Here is a 23772-nt window from a genome sequence, read left to right on the forward strand (position 1 = left end):
GAATGATGTCAGAGGCTTCAAACACATAGTCTCTTCCACCTAGCATTGGCAACACCTGATGAGCCTTCCTAGGACGTGGCCAGTGTCTGCACGTCGGGTTGTTGGGGACACTCCTCAGCGTTATTTGTGCTTGTGTCCTCAGAGTAGGTCTCTGTGTTTCAGGCGAGTCCTCCATGATCATGGAAATAGAGCTCCAGAGTCAGGTGCTGGATGCCATGAACCATGTCCTGTATGACCAGCTGAAGTTCAAGGGGAACCGAATGGATTACTACAACGCCTTGAACTTATATATGCACCAGGTAAACGTGGGGGTGAGAGAAAATACTGTTATAATATATGTAGGTGGAGCTTACCTCTGATGAATTGTACAGTGTTTGAGGGCAAGGACTAGATTTTGTTGGTCTGCCGATGCCTGGTGAGACTCATTTTTTGCCTTTCCTATGAGGATATTGCTGTGGATTTTATCTGATTCATCACAGAGCACCCTCTTGTCTGAAAACCCTCGAAGTAAATTCCTGGCTAGAAATAGGTACGCCTCTGACTCAGTGTGGTCAGATCGCTTCTTGTGAACAGTAAACAGTGAAACTGAGCAGGTCTCCCTTCTTGCACTGGCCTGCAGGAAGACTGGAGGAAATGAGCGACCAGCTGCGTCATTGATGCTTATTTTTTGTTTGCTTTCTACCTCTCTGTTTTTATATCTGTTCTGTTGCTCTCTCTCAGACCTGTATTTTCTTTTGTCATATCTTACACACTTTTCTTTGAAATACCCTTAAGTTCTTCCTAGACAAAGGAGGGCCTAACCATAGGTCTATAGACTTTTGCTGTGAAGGCCAGATGGTGACTTCCCTCAACCTGGCTCCTCAGGCCAAATGCCCTCTGTCCTAACCGCTCAGTTCTGCCCTAGTCATGTGAAGGAAAATGCAAACCATCCAGAAACAGAGGAGTGTGGCTGTGTCCCCATAAAACTGTGTGTGTGGACGTGGACACGTGAATTTCACAGTTTTCACATTTTATGAAATAGTGTTCGGTCGACTTCTTGTAAACATTAAAAAAAAAGGCTAAAATTCTTCTTAAGCAGGCAATCCAAAAACAGCTGATCGATCTGATGTGGACTGTAGCCCGCAGAGCCCTGACCTAAATAAATAAAATACTCACCCATTTAAGTCTGCAGACCTATCCTCGCACCTGCTGCACAGTGGGCGCCGACTGGGAAGGTGTGTGGAAGAGGTGAGAAGGTGTGGTTTTCTGTGTGAAGCTAAAGCCTGCTTTCTTCTCTAGGTGCTAATCCGCAGAACAGGAATCCCCATCAGCATGTCTCTGCTCTACCTGACAATTGCCCGGCAGTTGGGGGTCCCACTGGAGCCTGTCAACTTCCCCAGCCACTTCTTACTAAGGTGGTGCCAAGGTGCAGAAGGGTAAGCCGTCTCTGACCCCACGTGATTGCCCTGTGCTGAGAGAAGTGTAGCAGCGGAAGTTGTCAAGGGGACCAGGGTGGTGAGAGCTGGTTTGCTCTTGATTGTATCCAGGTCCATAATCTGTTCCGGGGAGAAGGGCAGTGTGCATTCTTCTGCCTTGTTTCTCCCAAGGGGAGTGTGACTCTCCAGTTATCTCAAAGAAAACAGTTTACTTTTGAAGGACTAACAGTTCAGGGTCTTGTATGAATCTCAGTCTCTTTGTTCCAAAGCAAATCAGTGACAAAGAATTCGTAAGCTGTTTCTTCCCAGTCTTCCATAAAACCTCCCACAGAAGGGAGGTAGGGGTGGGGTGGGGGACTCAGAGGGAACTGGGCTGGGGAGAGGGAACTGGGCTGCCAGGTTCTTAATTTGCAGAAGCCAATAGGCATGTTCTCAGCAGGGGAGCTCCTTCAGGCAAGGTTAGTGCCTGCTTTGCAGACCAGGTTAAAGAGTTCTGTTTTGTTCTCTTTTTTTTTTTAAACCTGGTATCCTGTTGGACGTAAAGCTCCTTTACAGCAGTAGTCTAGCTTTTTTGAAATCAGTTCATTAAATGGGTAGAGATGCCCTCTCTTTAAAAGTGCCCTTTAGAGGGAAAAGAAACAAAGTTATTTGATTACATCCTGTTATTTGAGACTGCTTCCTGATGACTGGCCCTGGTACCCTTTGCTGAAGTGATGAGCAGAATGAAAGAAAGTAGCTGAGCTTTGAAGTTCAACTGGGTTCAGACCTCAGCTTCCTCTGGGCTTAAGTTTCTTCCTCTGTAAAATGGGGCCAATGTTTTTCATACAGTGGTTTGGAGGGTTCGGTGAGAGAACCCAAATACTTTACACACGTGGTGGAATTCTGTTGCTGGTCTCTGTGTTTCCACCTCTGGGTTTGGGAAATAAAACACCTCCTTGGTATTCGTCTCCATTCTTTTCTCCCTTTTCTCCTTTCTAGAGGTTAGTTTGAAAGTATTTGTTATTTCCATGCATATTTTTGTATTCTATGACGTGTGTGTGTCCTTAAATAGGAAGTACAGGCTTCCCTTATTTCCCAAATATAATCTGTTTCTTAAGATGTATTGGATAGTTTCTCTGTGGGAGAGTAGGCACCCATTTTCCATTATTTTAAATGAAAAAAATGCTTTTTCAGCCCATTCCCTCTCCCTGAGTAACTCAACCAATTTCCCCAAATATCTAAAACGTCCTTAAATGTTTATATTATTTAATGGTCCACCAAGGACTTCTGCATGATACAGAGCATTTAAAATACCAATTACCATGTTATTGACCGTGGTAACCCATTGCTGGGCACGTTTGTGTGTGCCAACAGGATTGTGTGTCCTTGTTTAGGCTCCAGTGAGTGTACACCACATTGCAGACGAACAGTGAAGGGGTTTGTTAGCACCGCAGACACCTGGCAGACGCTGAGACCCGTGAAGGTGTGGCCTGTGGGGGCGCGCGCGCCTGCTGGGCCCTCGGCCTCCATGTCTGCACCGAGACCATAGTGCTTGCTGACTGTGACCGTATCGTGAGTCTTAAAGACTAGGCGGCTGAGACCCGCGTGGAGTCCTTCAAATCACCCTGGCTCCTCTAAGCCTGAAGCCCATGCGCAGCTTTAGAGTCCGTGGTCAGGCCCTTGAAGCTCTAGTGTGGCAGCTGGCCCCAGAGCTTCTCTGGACTCACGGATTCACGTGAGGAGCATGGTGTGTGTGTCCCTGCTCCGTCTGTCTGTCTGTGAGCACAAATGCTTCCACGTTGCAGTCATCTTTAATGTCCTTCAAAGGATTTTACTCTTTTCTATAGCCAGCTCTTTACCATCTTATTAGTTATTCCTGGGTACCTTCACTTTTTTGTTGCTATTGAAAATGGTCATTGTTTAAATGACACTTTTTATGTATTGGTGGTATACAGGGGTATGGCTGATACTTAAATCTGGGTTGATTGTTGGCCCCTCTGCTGAATCAATTATTAGTGATAATAATTTGTTAGGTTTTTCAGCCTTTCTGTGTAGATAATCATATTTTCTGAACCATGATGTTTTGTTTCTTCTTTTTTTTTTCCCCCAGCTGTTATATGTTTGTGTCTCTTTCACTTACTGTGCTGGCTAGGTCCTCTTGAACACAGTGAATAGAAACAGTGATAGCAGGCACTCTGCCTTGGGTGTGACTTTACAGTTTCACCTCAGACATGATGTTTGGGAGCAGTACCTTTCATTGAGATGATCAAAACTGCCTTCTAAAATTGTAATTTCCTGAGAGTTTTATTAATAACGAGGATTTTTATCCCCTCAGATTTCTTTTCTGTGTCTACAGATAGAATCCTATAGTTTTGCTCTTGTAGTCTGCGTGTGCTGAAGTTTTTTAGCATTCAACTCTCGTTTCATTCTTAGGGAACATCTAACTCAGTCATACAGATTTTGATCATACATGACTGTATTTGATTTGGTCATATTGTATTTAGAATTTTTGCCCATAAACTTGTGTCCATTTGTGTGGTTCTCCTAGACTAAAAAGGGATTGAAGAGCATTCCTTATTTCTGGAACATTTATATATGTCTTGCTAAAGCTGGGCTATTGATATGACTCAAGGAACAAATCTGACAACTTTTTAGCAGCCCAAGAGAAAGTCTCTTGCATGATTTGCAGTCGGCATAAGATCAAAGTGAAATAGTTGCTCAAAGGAGAAAACACAGCTTTCCCGGAGAGTCCCACCCTAGCCCTTCAGGCATCCTCCTCGGGTAAATGCCGTGTAGTTAGAGGTACTGCAGTAAGAACGCGCCTCCTAGGACCACCTCCCTGCCTGGCTCTGATGTTGCCAACCACCCCCACCCCCACCTCACCCCGCCACCTCATGCGAGAGCTGGGTTTGTGCAGAGCAGTTCCAAGGGAGGAGCGGAGGTGGAGGCCAGGGACACAGCTCTCTGTGGTCCGGAGCAGGTTCTTACCTGAGCTGCCTGAGGGTGTCTGCAGAGCTGAGGCCAGAAGCCTTGTGGCTCCAGACTCCTCCAACTTTCATCACAGCCTCGAGGGGCCCGGGCTCCACACATAGTAACTGCTGCTCTGTGGAATTTATTGACTGCCTCAGGCATTCCAGAATTACCTCTCTCAACTGGATTTTGGATAGATCTACCTGGCAGTGAGTTTAAGGATTACTGTCTCTAAAAACCTATATTAAATGGCACAAACCAGTGCTGTTTCTTAAATACCAGTGTATCGCCATCTTACTCCATCAGAGTATGTATAAAGGTCAGCTTTCAGACTTTGAACAAGGCCTTGATATTTTCAGCAGAAGTGCAACTGTGTTAACATTCTGTCTCTGATTTGAGCTGTTTATTAGGAGGTTTTGACTGGTTCAGCTCTAGCCTGAGCGACAGCTCACTACATTGCTGCTCTTTGGGCAGGACGACCCTGGACATCTTCGACTACATCTACATAGATGCTTTTGGGAAAGGCAAGCAGCTGACAGTGAAAGAGTGTGAATACCTGATCGGCCAGCACGTGACTGCGGCACTGTACGGGGTGGTGAACGTGAAGAAGGTGTTGCAGCGAATGGTGGGAAACCTGTTAAGTCTGGGGAAGCGGTAAGGTTTTCTCGATTTTCCAGTTCTTTTGTAGAGTGTGCGTCTTTGGAGGCGCAAATTGCCTTACAGAGAATTTTATTTCACAAGCCTGCCTGCCATACTGAGAAGAATTGGATGCTGCTCAGCACCACTGGGACCACAGGGGAGGAACCAGTTCCCATGACATAATACTGTCCAGACTTTGGATGTGCTCAGTGACTTTTCCTTGAGGTCTTTGCAATGGACTTGGACAAGGGCTCTTTTATAAAAGCTGAAAGCATTCTCCTATAACAAAAACATTTTAGACTGGCGATTGGAAGAACTGATGCTGATGCAGAAGCTCCAGTACTTTGGCCACCTGATGCAGAGAGTTGACTCATTGGAAAAGACTGATGATGGGAAAGATTGAGGGCAGGAGAAGGGGGCAACAGAGGATGAGATGTTTAGATGGCATCACCAACTCAATGGACACGAGTTTTGAGCAAACTTTGGGAGATGAGGGACAGAAAAGCCTGGCGTTCTGCAGTCTTTGGGGTTGCAAAGAGTCGGACACGACTTAGTGACTGAACAACAATACCAATCACTTAGTTAAGGGAACCAGAGAAGGCAGTGGCACCCCACTCCAGTACTCTTGCCTGGAAAACCCCACGGATAGAGGAGCCTGGTGGGCTGCAGTCCATGACTGCAGTCCGTGTCGCAGAGTCGGACACGACTGAGCGACTTCACTTTCACTTCTCACTTTCATGCATTGGAGAAGGAAATGGCAAACCATCCCAGTGTTCTTGCCCGGAGAATCCCAGGGACGGGGGAGCCTGATGGGCTGCTGTCTATGGGGTCGCACAGAGTCAGACACAACTGAAGCGACTTAGCAGCAGCAGCAGTTAAGGAAACAAGCAAAAATACGAAACAGGCTGGCTTCTGAGTCCAAAGAAAATTGTCTTACAGGGAAAAAAGAAATTTATACATTGGCGTCATAGTTTTCTAATGGTAGAATTTTTTTAAAAATAGACTTTAGTCTTCTTTAAAAAAGAAAAAAAAAAACAAAAATCAGTTTCAGGGGGACTTCCCATAAAGTCCACTTTTCTAAAGTGGTCCAGTGGTTAAGACTACATCTCCTAATGCAGGTCTCTGGTCAGGGAGCGAAGATCCCACATGCCACACAGCCAAAAACACTAAAACATTAAAAAAAAAAGAAGCAGCAGCAGCAAGATTGTAACAAATACAGTAAAGACTTTTAAAATGGTCTGGATCAAAAAAAAAAAAAGCAGTTTTAGGTTCACAGCAAAACCTGAGCAAAAAGTCCAGAAAATTTACCCTCTGCCTCCAGATACGCACAGCCTCCCTCACGTCAGCATCCCCTCCAGAGGCATTTGTTACAGTTGATGAACCTACCATCCTTTACATTAGGGTTTGCTCTAGATGGTGTCCAGTCTGTGGATTTTGACAAATGTGTGATGACACCCGCCCACCACTATAGCATCATCCAGAATAGTTTTACTGTCCTGAAAGACCTCCGTGTACCACCTGTTCAGAATCCACTTCTAATTTATGTGTGGTGCTATTGAGGTGACTTCCAAGGAAAGCACTTTTACGATTTTAAATTAGTGGGGTACAAAATTTCTCTCTTTCTTCTTTTTATTAAGAGCACTATAACTTTGCTAAACAGAGAGGAAGTATCAGAATCAGAGAACGTGTGGGATTTGTGTCTCATTTGTTTTAAAACCTGGTCTTTGAAAAAGCAGGCCCTAACTTGGAAGCCAGCAGGCTAAAATGAAGCTTTCTCCCTCATAGGGAGGGCATTGACCAGTCCTACCAGCTCCTGAGGGACTCTCTGGACCTGTACTTGGCGATGTACCCCGACCAGGTGCAGCTGCTCCTCCTCCAAGCCAGGCTTTACTTCCACCTGGGCATCTGGCCAGAGAAGGTAATTATTTTATCTTGATGCTCTCCCCTTGCCATAGAGAGGGAAATCCTAATTGAAAGGCGGCACTTACCGGTTTATCCTTGGATTAACCTGGGGGATAAACGCAGATTTATTCAAAGCGTCACAGTTTTGACCCATCGACTGAATTTTTTGTCTCCTTTTATTCTCCTGAAAATTGGCTATCCTGCCAGGAGTTGCCCATTCTCTTTGTGATCAGCATCTTAAACTCGCAGAACCACAAGGCCTCTGCCCTACCGCTCACCCACTGGTGGCCCAAAGATGTCTTTTCCCCCAAGTCCCCCTCCTCAAGGGGAAGCAGAAGTTTGAAATGTTCATCCTCCAGCTGTGCTGTTAGAGACTAAACCGACCTGGAGATGTAGGAAGAGGAGATCTCAGGTTTGCTCAGGTCTAGCTGCTGGGTGCAGTAAGGATGGTGCACACCTTTGGAAGCTGTTGGGTTTTGAAACCATTCCATGTGGATCTTGCAGGCTGGTGACGCCCCCTTGGCCAGCAGAAAGCCCTGTCAGCGCCTCCTGACATGTTTGAGGTCAGCCCTGCTCCTGGCGAGCTGTGGGTGCAGCACGTGTGGCTTCCAGGAGCAATGCATGTGCTGGGGCAGCTGCTCACTCCCGTCCTGCCCTTGCATGTCCCTGAGAACATGGTCATAGTCCACTTTGTTTGGACAGCCTGGTGAGAGAATTGACTTCTGAGCACTCTCAGGACCAACATCAAGAAATCGTCAGCCCTGTCACTGGAGAGTGGGAAAGCCTTCTGTAAGAAAGGAAATAGTCTCAGTGACTCAGCACAGCTTAGATTTATGGCGTCTTGTGTATTCATAGCATCACACATCTGCCGTAGTTCTGAGAAAGGACGCGGCAGTAGGAAAAGTCCTGGGCTCCTATCTTAAGATGTTGCCTCCAGCCCAGACAGCAACCATCTTCCCAGGACCCCCATGGGACCCAATAGAGAAAAATGAGACTTCCCCCCGAAGTCACCACCTGCCTCCTAGCACCTTGTTGTCCAGAATTGAACAGTTGATTTTTATCTTTTTACTTTATTTTTGATACCAGTATATACATAACTAATTCCTGTCACTTTTTACTGTATGTTGGTTAAGGAATTTCATGATAGTTTGTGAGACTCATAGATGCTTTCAAAGTGTTGCTCCTCCCAAGTAGATTCTGTACTGAAATCGCACATCAGCCTTAGGAGGAGAGGGGTTGATGTTCCCTCTGTGAGGAGCACTTGCCAAAGCCCTGGCGTCCTGCTTTTAATGCTGGGCTCCATTTAGGGCTCCTCTGCCATTTCCAGGGAGTTTCCTCGGCCTCCTCAGATGGCCAAGATTGCCTTCCTGCCAAGCAGATGTCACTGGAGCAATTTTCAAAACCTGTCTCACACATTATTCTCCTTGACGTGGGCTGCTGGGACTCCCCCCCCAAACCCCGAGCCCACTCCACTCCGTGTCTGAGATCAGGAGGGGAAAGTGGCCATTTCCTTTCCCACAGCTCACCTCCCCAGCTCCGTGAACTGTACTCCAGCTGCAGCAAGAAAGGAGGGCTGGGCCCCCAGTAAGGAAGACACCCAGGGGTGCAGAGCAGTTAGAAGAGGGTCTGCTCCAGAGGAAGTTTTGAGGTGCCCCTGGAAGGCCCAGGAAGGATTTCAGAGCAAGGAGTAGGTTCCTCCAGGGCTGGGGGGGATGACGGCTAGACAGCTTAGGCTTCATGCCTCCAACACCTGCCACCCCCTCGGGGTGGATACAAGCTTTTTTGCCCTTCTGTAAATAATGAAAGAGGCATTGAGAGAAGTTTAGTGACCTGCCAGGGGTTCCTACAGGAGCTGATGGCACCAGGCGTTGATTCCAAGCCCACTCACTCACTTCACCCCTGTGGACCGGGTCAGGCGAAATGGTCTCTAAAGAAGCCAACAGACGGGCAGTTTCCACTTCTGCTGCCAAACCTGCATCCTTGTGATCCAGTTATTCCTGCCTCCATTCTCCACGTTTCAGTGGAAAAGAAGCCCCTGGGTTTCCCAAGGTGCACACCCCCGGGCTCTGGGTCCAGCCTGCTGCCTGTCTAGAGACTGCTAAGCCGCCTTTGCTTCTTTTCCTGGATCTGCAGGTCCCTGTTTCTGCTTCTCTTGTCAGCATTAAACACACTCAGGTCTCTCTTCATCTTTGAAAAAAGAAAAGACAAAGCCTCCCATGGCAGCCCTCCCTCTGCTTTGCCCTGTGGCTCCACCTTATCTGCTCCCAGCCCGGCCAGGGTCCTGGGGCTGACCTCCCCTTCGCCTGCTCCTGCTGCTCAGAACTCAGCGCTCTGTTCCCACCCCTCCTCCGCGTGAACTGGAAGTCCGTGACCCCTCTTGTTAAACTTTTATCCTTGTTGCCAAATGCAGTGGATACTTGTCTTTGCTTATCTCTCTCGATCATGGAGGCCACCTCCCCACCACTCAGAATGCTCTGTTCTTTTGAATCTGGTTCCTGCCCTCCCGCTCTCCGTTAAAGGCTCCACACTGAGTGGGTGGGGGGGGGCGGGGCAGTTCCTCGCCTTCCTCCTGCTGTTCCCCTTGGTGATCATACCTGCTCTCCAGTCCTCCACTCCCCTCTGTAGGCCGATGGCTCCTGAATCCCTGCCCTCCTGCCTGGACCCTGGGTGCCACACCAGCAGGCGTCCCCCACACATCTGCCAGCGCCTGTGTCCCCTCTGACGGCAGAGGCTGCCTGCGCAGTCTTCTTCCTTCTCCTCTTAGACCCCTGAACGCATTTCAAGCACTGGAGTCAGAGTGACCGTAACCAGATGTCACTCGTAGCCCTTCCCTGCTTGGGACCCTCCGAGTGGCTCCCTCCTTGCCTGCAAGGTCAGGCTCCCACTCTCCACCGAGGCCTGCCAGGTTCTCGGTGGCCTGGCTCCACCAGCCTGTGCTTCCTCACATCCACTCTGCACTTTCCGGGCTGCGTCGTCCTGCCACCCCCGTGCTCTTGCATCCGTCCTCTGTACACGCTGCAGCTCTGCCTAGAGCTTCCTTCCTGTCCCTCAGCTCTGCGGCTCACGCCTGCTGAGACGAGATGTCAGCTTAGCTCTCGCTTCTGAACCCCCTCCAGCTCTCCACGCTGTGCCCTGTGCTCGCCCTTCCACATGCTCGTGCGCGGTGTCTGAAGCTGCTTGTTCACCCAAGCTTCCCCACTAGACAGTGCTTTTTAAGAACCGGGACCTTCTGTTTTGTTCCTTTTTTTTTTTTGTCCCAGGTCTTAGTTACAGCACACCAAGACCTCCAGTCTTTGTTGTGGCAGGAGGGATCTTTAGTTGCAGCATGTGAACTCTTAACTGGGATTCGTGGGATCTAGGTGTCTGACCAGGGGTCAACAGGAGGCCCCTGCATTGGCAGCACAGTCTTAAGCCCCTGGACCACCAGGGATGTCCTTGTTTTGTTCCTTACTGTAGTTATTCCCCTGGCTCACAACACAGTTCCTCCCACCCAGTAGGTACTCACAAAATTTATAGTTGAATGAATAAGAAATGACGGGATTCGTTAGCCTGGACATTTAGCTGGAGATGTCATGGTGGCCCACCGTCAGCACAGGCCTTCGGGACACACTGGGCATGTCTTATGGCCCCTTCTCCGTTTCTGGCCTCCCCCTTCACCCCATCATTCCCCCCTCCCACCAAGGGAAGGGCGTAGTTATCTCTGAACCTTATCTTCTTCGCTGACAACTCTGAGTTCAAGACTTCCTTTGTGCTTTGAAGATTCCAAGTTAGCATTTCTTTCACTTATCTGATAGGAAGGGGCTGCCAGGAAGGAGAGGAAGTCTGTGTCTATAGAAAACTTGTCAGAAGTAATTAGTTGGAAATGCAGAGGGGAACACAAGAAGCTTACTGTGAAATCCGATGCTTTTAGCTACAAGGCAGAACTGTTGCTAGTGCCCCTGCATGACAAGGCCACTGCTGGGGGCGGCAGGTGGATGGGATCGGCTCCGAGCTGGGTCTGCTACTTGGGGTCCTGCCGTTCTGTCCACCTGATACGTGTTTGAGAATTTTCCTAACAGTTAATTACAATCCTCTTCTTCCTGCTTTGGTGTGAAGGTGACTGAGACCTGGGGCTGACATGCACGTTTTCACTGCATGTCTCCATAACCCCGTGACCTCAGGCACCTTGCTTAACTTCTCAAAGCCTGGTTCCTCTTCTGGAAATTGGCAGTGACTGGACTGCTGACCTCCAGGTTGGGAGGATTAAATGAAGTTAAAAAAGATGTGTGACAGGCTTGGCCCAGTGAACCAGCAGGAGAAGAATATTCAGGAAATACTGATATCTTGCAAATCTCATTCTGGAAGACAAGATTGGGTTTTAAAATAATAGCTTGCGTTGCAGAAAACTGCAGTTTTCACAGCACTTATACAGGCTCACCGTGTGTCAGGAAATAGGGGAGTTTTTAATCATTATTTGATAAGTAGATAAACTAATTCAAAAACAGAAGCAGTTGAGTTTGGCAGATTTGGGGCTAGAATCCAGTGTGAATAAATAGGAAGAGATCCTTTTCTAAAACAGAAACACATCAGAGACCCTCATCTGACAGCTGAGACAGTAGGCGCTTGGTAATTGCTCACGTGAATTAGCTTTCCTTGAACTTGTATTTTTCCATAGAGGCACTAAGTGCCGTAAAGAGAATAGAACCTCCAGCTTAGGCAGTTCTGCTCTGCCAGCTCATCACGTAACTCCCAAGGAGAGGGCCTTCTCCCTGTTCTCCTGAACACTAAAGTCCACTGAGTTAGCGAACTTGACACGACCCATAGGCTCTCCAAGCCCTGGACCTACACACCTTCCTGCTTACATAGAGCATCATAAGTGTGCTGCGCTGACGTGTGTCCATCTCCCCATGCCCTCTCTGTGGCCCCTCCCCTCTCCTGCAGCCCCGAGGCCACTCTGCACTCAGCCTTTCCATCTTGATTGAAGCAGCTTTGCATTTCTTTTTCCAATTCATGAGCGGCAGGTTGAAAAGGTTTCCTTTCCGTATATAAGACATTGAGTCCCCCCACTGCCCAGGAACCTTTGGACCTGTTAGGCTTCACCTGGCCTCAGTGCACTCACGGACGACAACCCTGGCCTCCCCGTCCCATGTGGGCCCCAGCGCCTCATGTTTTAAATAGAGTTCCTCCCACTCAGGTTGGTTGGACTCGGATGCCAGGGTCAGCCACCAGCACATGAAGCGACTCCGGGTGTACATGGCACCAGTGGGGAGAGACCCCTGTGGGTCACGGAGACGCAGGCTGTTAGCCCAGCCCACTTTGCCGCCTTTCATCAGGTTATGCAGGTTTAAATCTATCGCCAGGAAACCGAAAAGGCCTAAATGAAAATATTATCTCCTAGTCTTTCTGTCTTGTCTTGAAGGTGCTTGACATCCTCCAGCACATCCAGACCCTAGACCCGGGGCAGCACGGGGCGGTGGGTTACCTGGTGCAGCACACACTGGAGCACATTGAGCGGAAAAAGGAGGAGGTGGGGGTGGAGGTCAAGCTTCGCTCCCACGAGAAGCACAGGGACGTCTGCTACTCCATTGGGCTCATTATGAAGCACAAGAGGTGAGTGCTCCCGGCGCCCGCCCCACCCCGCGTGGCTGCCGAGGACACAGCGCCGTGAGCGGCGGGGACCTGACTTGGTGCAGCAGAGACCAGGGCCCATGGCAGCAAGGACCGAAGAAAGACCAAACTGTGTATCTGACCTTTTTGTTTGTCAAGAAGCAACTGGCTTTCCTAACTGGGAGCTCTTCTAACGATTGTAGCGTCCTGTCTCTGGGGAGTGGAAGCCCTGTCGGCCGGATGCTTCCCCTGTTCATCAGCCTCTCTGTCCTGCGGTCTCGGCTCCTTGGATCTGAGTTCGGCAGGGACTTACCCGGTGGGTCCTGTGGCTGGTGGACGAGGCACAGTTAAGCTGTCCCCCAGAGCACCTGTGCTGATTCACACCCCACCAGCAGGCCAGGCGCTGAGAGGCTTGAGCCTCGCCACCTTGTGGCAGTGCCAGCCCTTGAAGAGTGTTCTTCTGTAGTAAGTGGCAAATGGCATTTCGTTGTGGTTTTAATTTTCATTTTCCTGGTTGCCACGCAGATCGAGGTTCTTTTCCTGTGTTTACTGGCCTTTCAAGTTTCCTTTGATTAAGTGCCTCTTCGGGCATTCGGCCTGTTTTTTAATTGAGTTGTTAGTGTTACTGGTTTGCAGTTTCTTTATTCTGTGTATTAGTCTCTGTGGGCAGATAAATTGCAAATGTCTCTTCTCATTTTTTGGTTAGTGTTTTCCATTCTTTTACTGCATTCTATTTTCTTTTAACTTTGTTGTGAAGTTTTCAAGTGCATGTGAGTAGAGAGAGGAGTGTAATGAGCCAGGTGAGGTTCCCGTGTCTAGCTTCAGAGGCTGTCATTATGAGGTCGGTCTTCATTTCACCTCCACCCCCTGACTCTCCTCCTCCTCCCTGGAGCAAATACCAGAGGCCATTTCGCCTGTAGTCATTTTAGTAGCACTAAAAAGGCAAGAGATCGCTTTTTTTTTTTTTTCAAAAGATGTTTACCCTTTTGTTGTCATAATTCAGAAAAAAATCAACAGTTTGTTAACCTCACCAAAAATCTAGTGGGACTTTGGTGTTTCCCCAGTTGTACTATTCTCTGAGCAAACTCTGAAAGACAGTGAAGGACAGGGAAACCTGGCTTGCTGCAGTCTGTGGGGTCACAAAGAGTCGGACATGACTTAGCAACTGAACAGCAGCGGCAACAAGATAGAGTGAGCTTGTCAATAAGAGGGGTTCTTAAAGAGGTCAGGAGTGAAATTGATTCAGCGTAGAGTGAAGGCAGGTAGATCTGTAAGAACGTGAGCCTCGGAGAAGCCACGCCGTCGCCTCTGTGTCCCGCTCCCCCGCGACAGGAAGCTGACGTGTGGCTGCTCTTGTGTTGATCAGGTACGGCTATAACTGTGTCATCTACGGCTGGGACCCCACCTGCATGATGGGCCACGAGTGGATCCGGAACATGAACGTCCACAGCCTGCCTCACGGCCACCATCAGCCCTTTTACAACGTCCTGGTGGAGGACGGGTCCTGTCGGTACGCCGCCCAGGGTGAGTGGCGGGCTCTGTCTGTACCTCAGGCACATGTTTGAGCACTCGGATTCTGAGGGCAGAGGTGGTCGGTTTGAGAGTCGGCAGTTGTCACACAGCCATCAACCTCATCAGGGCTGATACTCAGCTCAGCCTAGGTGGGTATGTAGTTTTGCAGCCATATCGACCAGTTAGCTGGTCACTGCCCCGGGTCTTCCCCCCAGTCACCACCACACCCCTGTTCCAAGCTGTTGCCCACTTCTGTTCTGATTGGTCATTGCCTCTGCCAGCCCTAGTTTCTGAAAGTCCTGTTTCCTAGCCACTGCCTTTGGCTCCCTCCAGGCAAGGAGGGTCAGTTTTTGCCCTGCTCATGCTGCCTACCTGAACTGGAGGGCACGGAATGGGCTCTGTTGGGGGAGCCGCCCTGGCACCCTGAAACTGGCAGCCAGTAAAGCTGTGCTTGGGAGAGCTACACCCCCAGTGGCCATCGTGGGAACTGCAGGTCACAGCTCTGGCTCTGAGAGCAGCTGGGAGTCAGCAGCTAGGTACTTGGTAGGTGTTAGGGGCCACTGCCTGCGCTGACAGGTGCTCACCCAGGGCCCTCGTCGTCTTTGCCTCTCCGTTTAATGGGATGAGTTTATTGCATGCCTGCCTGTCAAGGCATCCACATTGTCCCTTTTATTCATAAAAATTAACACGAATGCTTTGCAGTGCTGCTCTGGGACAGCAGCCTTCCGATGTGTATTAACTTCTCTGAGAACTCTACATTGCTGTCATTGTTGTCATCATACGCATTTGATACGCTAGGAAATTGAAGCATGTAGAGATGTGTAAATTTTACCGAGTACGAACACAGGCAGCTTGGCAAAGAGCCTTCTCCCTAACCATCATGCTGAACCTTTTTGCATCTCACCTAAAACATAAGGTTTGACCTAAGTCAGTATTATGTTCTGGTAAATCCAGTAATAGAAATGTTGGATGTATAAAAATCTCAGAAGTGCCAACAAGACTAGAAAAGGGCTCATGTTAATTACTATTAATTCATCAGAATATGAGAGAGGATCTTATAAAAGAGAACTTCCCTTTATTGAGACCAGAGGTCACCTAACCTCCATCAGCACTAGGGGAGTTATGAGAGGGGTCAGCATGTACCCCATGTCAGACGGAGATATTGACAGTGGTTTTATTTAACATAAGAAGCTGTGTCAGAAAAAGAAATCCTACAAATTTTAGTAGTCAAGTTATTTGGGAATTGCTGAATGATTCATGGCCGGTTTGCACCCCCACCAATCACTCAGTGCGCATTTCACACTGCACGTCATGGAGCGCGTCACGAGAATAGAGGACACTGTCAGCTCTTGGGGCCGTGTCTGCGCCCGCACCTTATCTGGTCATTGCCCATTACGTGGGGTTGTTATGAAGACTTGTAGTATCTGATATTTAGGTGTCTAGAAATAGCCATATTAACTTTGAAACAGGCTTTTTAGAGTAGGTAAAGCTGGGCGTTTGGGTTCAAGGTGTTCTGAATTTGTCCAGTGTCCCAGCGATTCAGGAATGCGTCCTAATCATATCTGGGGCCAGCATGTGCTGTAAGGCTCCCTGCAAGGATACTGTAACGACATTGTTGTTTTATAAATGTAGTATCTGCTTATCAGTTTCACACTCTCTAAAACTGAGATCGAAGGATCATGGGTAAAGGTAGCAAATCGCCCTTTTTAAGGTTAGATGCTGGCACCTGCAGGAAACTCTTAGGACTGAGCGTGGGCATCCCTGTGTGATGCTGCTAGTGCTTTGCCGGCCCGCGGTCTGCATTTGCCCAGCATGTGTGTGCCCGGGGGTGCTGGGCTCCGGCATTCAGTGCTGAGGAAGAGCTCTGTCATAGCCCCCAGAGGCCGGCCTGCCCTGCCCTGGGGGGCCCTCTCCTCAGGGTTCTTCGCAGGCCTGGCCTTCACTCCTATGGCATCCTTAATGGTTGTGTTTGGTTGTTATGTCTCTGTTCTCTCTTGGTAAAGAACAGTTCCTCAGTCTCATCTTTCCCCGCTTTTTACACGACTTTCACTTTTTTGAAGAGTCTGGATCAGTTGGCTTATAAATTGTCTTACCAGTCTGGATTTGTCTCACTGTTTCTTGGCGTATTGTCTGTAAACCAGAAGTTAATCTCAGGTTGTGTTAGATGGAGTTGGGGTTTTTGGCTGGTGAGCTTGCTCTCGGGTGCTGTGTGTTTCACGCTGCGTCTCATCCAGAGGCCGTGGGGTTCCATGTCCACTGTCAGGGAGGCGGAGTTTGGTCACTTGGCCAAGACAGTGACCCTGTAAGGGATAGTGTTCCATCTGCAGTTAACAAGAAATCCATGGGGTCAAACTATGACCCAGTCCTGGGTATAACCTGTTCCCCAGTGATGACCTTTGTCCTTATGTCTGTTTTAGCTCCTGTTGGCTCTTCCTTCCTAAATCATGATATGAAAGTTGTAAAATGGTGATTTTCTGCTGTGAGTGTGCCCTCTAGTGAAGCAGAGCTTTGCCTCCTCTCGCTTTCCTCTCCACCGCCACCTCTCTCTCCTCTCCTTTCCCTTGCTGTCTCCTTTCTCTCTCCTTCCCGCCTCCTCCCAAGGATTGCTGGATTTTTTGTTTAGTCAATGTGTTATAATCATTTGGAACAATTTTATGCTCAGGTTAGCCCACATTTAGCCAGGGAGTGATCTTGAGATGCTACATTTTAAAAGCACTTATTTAAATATATTTTTGAACATTTATGAGTTAATACATTTGCATTAAATTATTTTTAAACTTTCATCTTCTAAATTTTCAACCTTTGGCTGCATTGATCCTGGTAATCTGGGCAGAGCCCATTAGTGAATGCCTTTCTCTTCGCTCTCCACAGAAGAGTGAGTTATAAGCCACATAAGTGTGTGCCACCCTCAAATAGTTTTAGCCAGCAGCATTAAAAGATGCTTTCCATCAGTATTTTAATAGGTTCTACAGCATTTTGCGTGTTTGTAATTTTTCCTACCACTAGGGGGCGTGCTTTAGTATTTTTCTGATAGCAGGATCTCCTGTTTCCTACCACTAGGGGGCGTGCTTTAGTATTTTTCTGATAGCAGGAACTCCTGTCTCAGCTTCCCTGCATGCTTTTCAGATCCTGGAGAAAGTGACTATCCCAGATGCTCTGAATTTAAGCCAGCTGCCACACTGCAAAGTCAGGAATTGGGCTGTGCTGTGAAAACCTGGTTCTTGAGTGATTTGTGTGTGACGGTAAATCACCTGGTTGAATGCTTGGGTCCAAGTGCGCCCTCAGCCAGCGTCAGTTTCATCCTCCATGATTTGTCCTCCACTTCCAAACTAAAGTTGCCTCCACAGCCCTCCACCCCACCCTCGCATGGACACCGCCTGCAGCAGTCTGCACGCGCTGTTAACTGCGGTGATTCCCTGTGTTGGGGCTGGAGTGTAAATTTGCAGCCACCTCACAGGGCAGTTTGGTGCTGTCTTTTAAGTTGTCAGAATCTCAAGTGCCCGTTTTCCTCTGACTTGGCAGCTCCCCCAGACGGTCCCTCCACTAAAGATGCCCTCACACAGGGGGCCTGCGGTCCCCTTGTTGTGACAGAGAAACAGTCATGCATGGGCCTCACCTGGTCAGTGGAGGTGTATCCAGACTTGGGGACACTAAGCTGCAGCCAAGTAAACCACATGCAGGTCAGTGCTTACTGGATGCTTTGTATGAATAAACACACTCTAGACAACACGGAGTTACCTTCTGAGTGCATTAAAGTATATTTAACTCCAGGTATATGTGTTTATACAAGGACTGGGAAGCTAGACCCACAGTCCTAGTGGTTTCCTCTTGGGAGGGCCTGACAGGTGCCCCCAAAGGACTTATGGGTACCGTTTCTAGGCTTTTACAGGGAGGTATGCGTATATTTTGATGTAGGTAGCTGAAAATTTTAAATAAAATCAGAAACATTTCTCAGAAAATATTGGGGGAATCAGATTCTTCCCACGACTTTTCCAGGCATTTTAAGTAGTCCCTGTTTAATAGTTTGCTCTCTTAAGTTTTATTTCACTTAGATTTCTTCCTTCAAAATTTTTTAAAACTTCAAAAAAATTGTTTAACTCATATAGTGGATTGGGAATTATCTTCCCCTCATAACTCGTAGCTGCCAACTTCAGTGTCTGCTTTTCTCCTAAAAAAAGTGTCTTTTGTTAGTACAGTTTTCCTGTTTTACTGGGAGCCCAGGCAGGCAAACACACCACATTCAGTCTGTGCTCCTGGTGGACAGCTTGGAGTGGGGCAGTGAGCACCCCGTGGACTCTCACTGCCCCTTGCCTCTTGTTTTGGGCCCATGTTCGGAATTCCGTGCACCTGCCCAGTCATGCTGTTCTTAAGCAGATGGGTGATCATGACCTGACAGCAGCCTTCCTGCCCTCCTGCCAACACTCAGATGCCAAGTGTCAGCCAACACCAAGCTGCTGCTTAGTGATACCTAGAAAAAGAGGGAGAAAGAAGCGGTGCTGAAGCACATGTCTGACTTTCTTCAGAGCAGGTGCTGGACGTATTGTGGTCCAGACGGTTCTGTGTTGGGGGGATTTCCTGTCACCCTGGCCCCTGCCCACGAGATCATGACAGGCCCCAATCGTGACAGCCAGAAGTGTCTTCAGACATTGCCGAGCATCCTGTGTGCGGCAGAGTGGCCCCCATATGAGAACAGAAGGGACTTTGACCTCTTGTTGGTGATCCCAGATTCCCTGCCATCATCTCAAACATCTCTGGGGCAAGAAAAGCCAACAGGGCGGCAGCTGGCCAGGTTAGGGCCCATGGCCGTGTTCGCATCCCCATTGGCCTCCCCAAGGCGGGTACGCCCGTGACCCCTCATTCACTGCAGGAGGGCCGCATGGGCAGGACAGCAGATTTTTTCAGTCGGCGGCATTTTAGAAAGTCCAAGTTTGTTTTAATGTCGAAAGCAAGTGTAAAGAAGGAAGTGAAGTCATCTTCACACTCTGGTGGTCACAGCAGGGAGAAACCAGTTAGCAGAGCCCCCAGTTTCCTCTTGGACTCCCCAGGCGCCTCTTTGCGGAGCACCGTCCCGCAGCCTGCCTTCCGAGGCAGCCTGTCCGGGCCCTGGGGTCTGTCCCAGGCCGTCCTCCCTGACCGCTGCTGGCAGGACGGTGCACAGGCGTGCCGCTCTTGGTCTGCTTCCCCAGCCCCCATGGAGGCCTTGGGCCGTCCTCACTCTTGCTGCTGTTGGCCCAGCTGCTAGAGGGCATCGTGAGTGGAGCCTCTCGTGGAGCCCTGTGAGAGGATCACAGGAGCTGGAGCCCGGGCAGGTCTCGTGGTGCCTGGCGCACCGTACATGCCCAGTTTAAAAGAGGTCACTTAAAATGTGTAGCTGTATGCATGTGTCACGTAGCAGCGCAGGTGTTTGGCCTTCCTGTCCTTTTATAAGATGTGTTTTTACTCCCGCTTCCCCCGTTGGGTCTGTTGCTCATTTTCCTGGCTGCCTGGGATATACTGAGTTAACGTGCCATTGTTTATTTACACAGTGAGCTGCAGGTGGACGTGTAGACTGTTGCTGCCTTTTTTTTTTTCTTTTCTTCTGCTCTCCTGAGCGATGCTGAGGTACTGTGGATATCCGTTTTTGCTTGTAATTGGTATGGGATTTCTCAAACTGGTATGTCCCCACGTAATCTGAAGAATCAGCCTTAAACAGCTATAAGCACAGAAGTTCTCTAAATGTTCCTTCTTAGGTTGAAGAAATATGTTACAGATTGAATTACAAACTCTTTCCCCATCTCCTGAAAGATAAAGCGTCAGTTACAAGTCACAGGCAGTGCTCCTGGGAGGCACTCGTGTTTATCCCGTGGTGTTTATCCTGTGTTCTCGGGGTGCTGGGCACCAAAGGGCCTGCAGGTGTGTTTCAGGATGTTTAACGAGAGGTGTAAGAGATAACCTGCTGCACCATTGGTGTTAGTTAGCCGGTCGACTGGGCGTGCACAGGAACTCCCTGAATTGATTGTGACTCGTTGAGCAGAACCAAGAGCACCCTGGGACGCAGTCAGAGCAGGCAGGCCTGCTTGGCCAGCTGCTTTCTGGTCCAGGTCATGGAGGATGGGGCTGGGCCCTCCTGGCTGGGGGCCCACAACCAGTCTAGGCCAGGCCTCCACGGCCAGTGGGGGAGGGCCCACAACCCACCGTCTTCTCATTGGGTCCACGGAGGAGCCGTTTCTCAGATAGCTTGGGGAGGGAGAAGCCATCTGAAAGGATGTCGGTCTTTAAAATACCTCACACATGCTGTCACCTCTTTTTTTTATTATTTCCATTTTAAAGGAGTCATTTTCTATTGCTGTCTCTAGTGGCAAAACATGGAGCAGAGAAGGGAGGGGGCATGGTTTTCCTAAGAGCTGATACAGATGGCATAACCCCTACCCTCTATGGTCTAGGGGCACGAGCCACTTTTCCACTCCTCCGCGGACCCCACATCAGCCCTGGGAGCTGGGCCCTCACCCTCAGAAGCAGGAGCCAGCACTGCAGGGTGCTCTGGGGTGGCGGGGGCAGGGGGGTGTGCAACAGAGGACGCAGGGAGAGAGCTGTGACCCGGTGCTGTGAAGGCTTCAGAAACTTCACTGGTGAGAACAGAACAGGCTAGGACACCCTCGGCCCGCTGTGTGTGTGTGTGTGTGGGATCAGGTGAGACAAGCCCTCTGCACCTCCAGCTTGCAGACCCTGAGGGGCTGCTGGAGCTCCGCTCAGAGGAGGAAAACATTGGTGTTCTGTGCGGATCTGGCAGGGGCCCCGTGCCCCCTCCCTCCATCCTCCAGTGCCCCCCACCTCTACCTCTTCCCTCCTGACTTCCAAAAACATGCTTCTTCCCCGCCGCCCCCCCCGCCACCTCAAAAATGCACTCAGAGACTTCTCCAGAGGTCCTCTGGATAAAAGATGCTGCAGAAAAACCAGTTTTAATGAGAATGTCCGTGTGCCTCTCTGCCAACAGAGAACCTGGAGTATAATGTGGAACCTCAGGAGATCTCCCACCCCGATGTTGGACGCTACTTCTCGGAGTTCACGGGCACTCACTACATCCCTAACGCAGAGCTAGAGATCCGGTACCCAGAGGACCTGGAGTCTGTGTATGAGACGGTGCAGAACATTTACAGCGCAAAGAAAGAGAACGTGGAATAGAGCCTCGGGGACGTCAGACCTTTGCTGCTGCTGCTCTTTTCCAAGACGACGGGGTTCGGGGTGCAGACGTCCCCTTGGATCCCTCTGGACTCACACCACCGGGCAGGCCACTCAACCGGTCGTGCTGGTTGCCTCCTACCAAGTGGAAATCACGTGTGCTCTCTCCGCCAGCTGCAAAGACAATGTTGCTCTCCGCCTACACTAGTGATTCATTTGACAGGCACTGTCTCAGTGGCATGGCTTGTATGCTTGTCCTGTGGTGACCGTTTGTGACATGCTGTCTTCATGACGTCTCACCGTTGACACTTAGAACCGTTCTTTTTCCTCATACCCCCTCCCCACCCTGCATCGCGTCTGTCTACGTCGTCTCAGAGCGTTTCGCTTGCTGGACAGGTGGAGTTGTCTGTTTGCAATCGTTTCTCTCTGATCTCTTTGTGAACCGTGTGCGCTCCTCGGTCAGGATGGTCTGTCCTTGTACCCAGGGCTGAAGCTCTAAGTGATCATGGCCGCATAGTGGATCTGGAGTCATTAACAAACTAACAGTAATCAGAATCATTCGAATTTTTTTTCCCTAATTTTTGAAACAGATTTCCGACATTTTATCTTTTTCTTTAAATGAATTGAGAGCATGGCACAGTTTTGCTTTCCCAGATTCATCTCTCGGATTTATGCTCATATCTCTTAAGAATCATTAGGTTTTTTTATTTTATTACATAAAATTCTTTGAAAAAATGCATAGTAATAGTCTTTGTGAATGGGTTTTCCCACTTTCATCTACTATTCCTCCCTTAAAAATAAGTGGGCTTTTTTAATCTACTCTAGTATCGTAAGTAGATCTTAAATCAGCAATGAGTTCTCTTTGTAGTAGGAAAGTACAATCTGCTGTTAAAATGTCTTTTTAGAAGCCGTGCTCCGTGGTCTCCAAAGACCTGAAAATGAGGTTTTACTTTTATAACCAGAAATGAGAAGAAATAATGAAGCGTAGAAACTAAAAAGGGAAGGGGAGGCCTCGTGCTCCCTGTTCTCCCTTAGAATCATTTCAAGGCCTTTCTGAACGTGGCAGGGTAGAAGTGAGTGAAGTATCTCCGGTGTGAGAGCGCGAGCTCGGTGGGAAAGGAGACAGCGTGGCTGGCATGCTCCAGTCACCGTTGCCATGGCGGCAGCAGGAGGAGGCCTATACTCAAGCCCCGGGATTCCGGCTTCATACCCAGGCGCTGCCGGCACCCATCTTCCCCACGTTTGTGGTACCCAAGCAGGAAGGCACCTTGTCCTAACGCAGCTCTGGACTCCCACCGCTCTCCACCTGCCCCTTCTCCAGTGGGCCAGCCTTGTAGTTGACCTGTAGTAGCTAACTTCTGAAGTTAGAACCTAGTTACTCTGCTCTCTTAGGTTGAAAAGATTTCCAGTTGCTCTAGTGAATGAAGCTCTGGGGGCTGTGATCCAGCCACGCCTCGCCGCCCATCTGTCCCTTTGCATGCAGTATTTCCATACTACGTTTGGTGACTGCTGCTCATTTACCCTTCGGAAACCCTGGGATGACTGAGGTTTGGAGAAGCCACCTGAGACCACTTCCCAGCTAGTGACAGTTCCTGAGCAGTTACTAGAAAGAAATGGGGATTTGGCTAGCCAGCTCCTTCCCGCCCCAATTAGCTCTGGTCCAGGGCCCATGTCCCTCATTGGTCCAATCCAAAGTCAGATGGTCTGGACGCGCATTGGAAATTGTGACCACTCACAACACCCGGCCTGCCCAAGGTTAGGGGCGTTTTACACTACTCTCATTTAAAGGTGAAAATTAGATACTATGGCATTAATATTACTGAGATGCTTTACTAAGAATCTGTGGCGCATGCTGAGAGTTAAAATTGTTGGTTTTCTGGTTTGATTTCCTTTTTTCTTAGAGTGACATTGAAGCCAAGAAAGATGGTTTTACCTTTACTGACCCGATGTAAATATGTATCTAGACTGTTTCTAAATGTGTTTCTCCATGAATGCATCATTTGGCTCCAGGAAGCCTGTGACACCTGTGTAAGTTGGTCTTTGGGCACTTTATATTTTTCTAAAAACGTGTTTTGGATCCTGTACTGGAATAAATCATAAGTTTCTTTTTAAAATTTTTCCAAATGTTTTCTCCACTTAAAAAAAAAAAAGCCCTGTTATAAAAGTAGAACTTTCACAATGTTGAAATACTCACTCTTTGGATATAGTAACTTCTTTTCTCTTCCAATGAATGCCAAGATTTTTTGTACAATAATTAATAAATGGAACTTATCCAGAGAAACCACACCAATGGCCTGCCGGGTCTCGTTCCAGGTAGACAGCCCAGCCATGGCAACAGCAGAGTCTTGCTTGGTTCTCATTGATTAAAATGGGCGCGAAGTGACTCTCCTGCCTTTTTCTAACATCTGTGAGCGAACAGGGAAATACTGTGATTTCCCTGCCAAACGTTAACCTTCTGAGCTGGCTGCTCACCTTGAGAGTGGTTGCAACGCAAAGATTGCAGCTTTTTAATGACATCAAGTCACATGTCTTGAAGCGAGAGCTGTGGATGCCTTGTGAAGGAAACCCAGGTTCTCGGGGTGTCGATGCTGACCCCATAGCTGCATGCCCA

The 23772-nt window shown here is 48.9% G+C and overlaps 1 protein-coding gene across 2 annotated transcripts in view; it reads left to right on the forward strand.

Moving 5' to 3' along the window:
- Nucleotides 1–23432, forward strand: part of FBXO21 (F-box protein 21) — a 36999-nt gene extending 13567 nt beyond the window's left edge. Inside the window, exons 6-12 of one of the 2 annotated variants that reach the window (XM_068989690.1) lie at nt 163–299; nt 1279–1415; nt 4839–5018; nt 6789–6921; nt 12283–12494; nt 13858–14015; nt 20977–23432. In XM_068989690.1, coding sequence (XP_068845791.1) covers nt 163–299; nt 1279–1415; nt 4839–5018; nt 6789–6921; nt 12283–12494; nt 13858–14015; nt 20977–21164 — 1145 coding nt within the window. In that variant the 3' untranslated portion in view covers nt 21165–23432. The remainder of the gene's footprint in view (nt 1–162; nt 300–1278; nt 1416–4838; nt 5019–6788; nt 6922–12282; nt 12495–13857; nt 14016–20976) is intronic. The other variant, XM_068989691.1, reaches the window with a different exon arrangement.
- Nucleotides 23433–23772: the final 340 nt, after the last annotated feature.

This window comes from Capricornis sumatraensis, chromosome 17 (assembly GCF_032405125.1).
Source record: "Capricornis sumatraensis isolate serow.1 chromosome 17, serow.2, whole genome shotgun sequence".
NCBI classification, from domain to species: domain Eukaryota; kingdom Metazoa; phylum Chordata; class Mammalia; order Artiodactyla; family Bovidae; genus Capricornis; species Capricornis sumatraensis.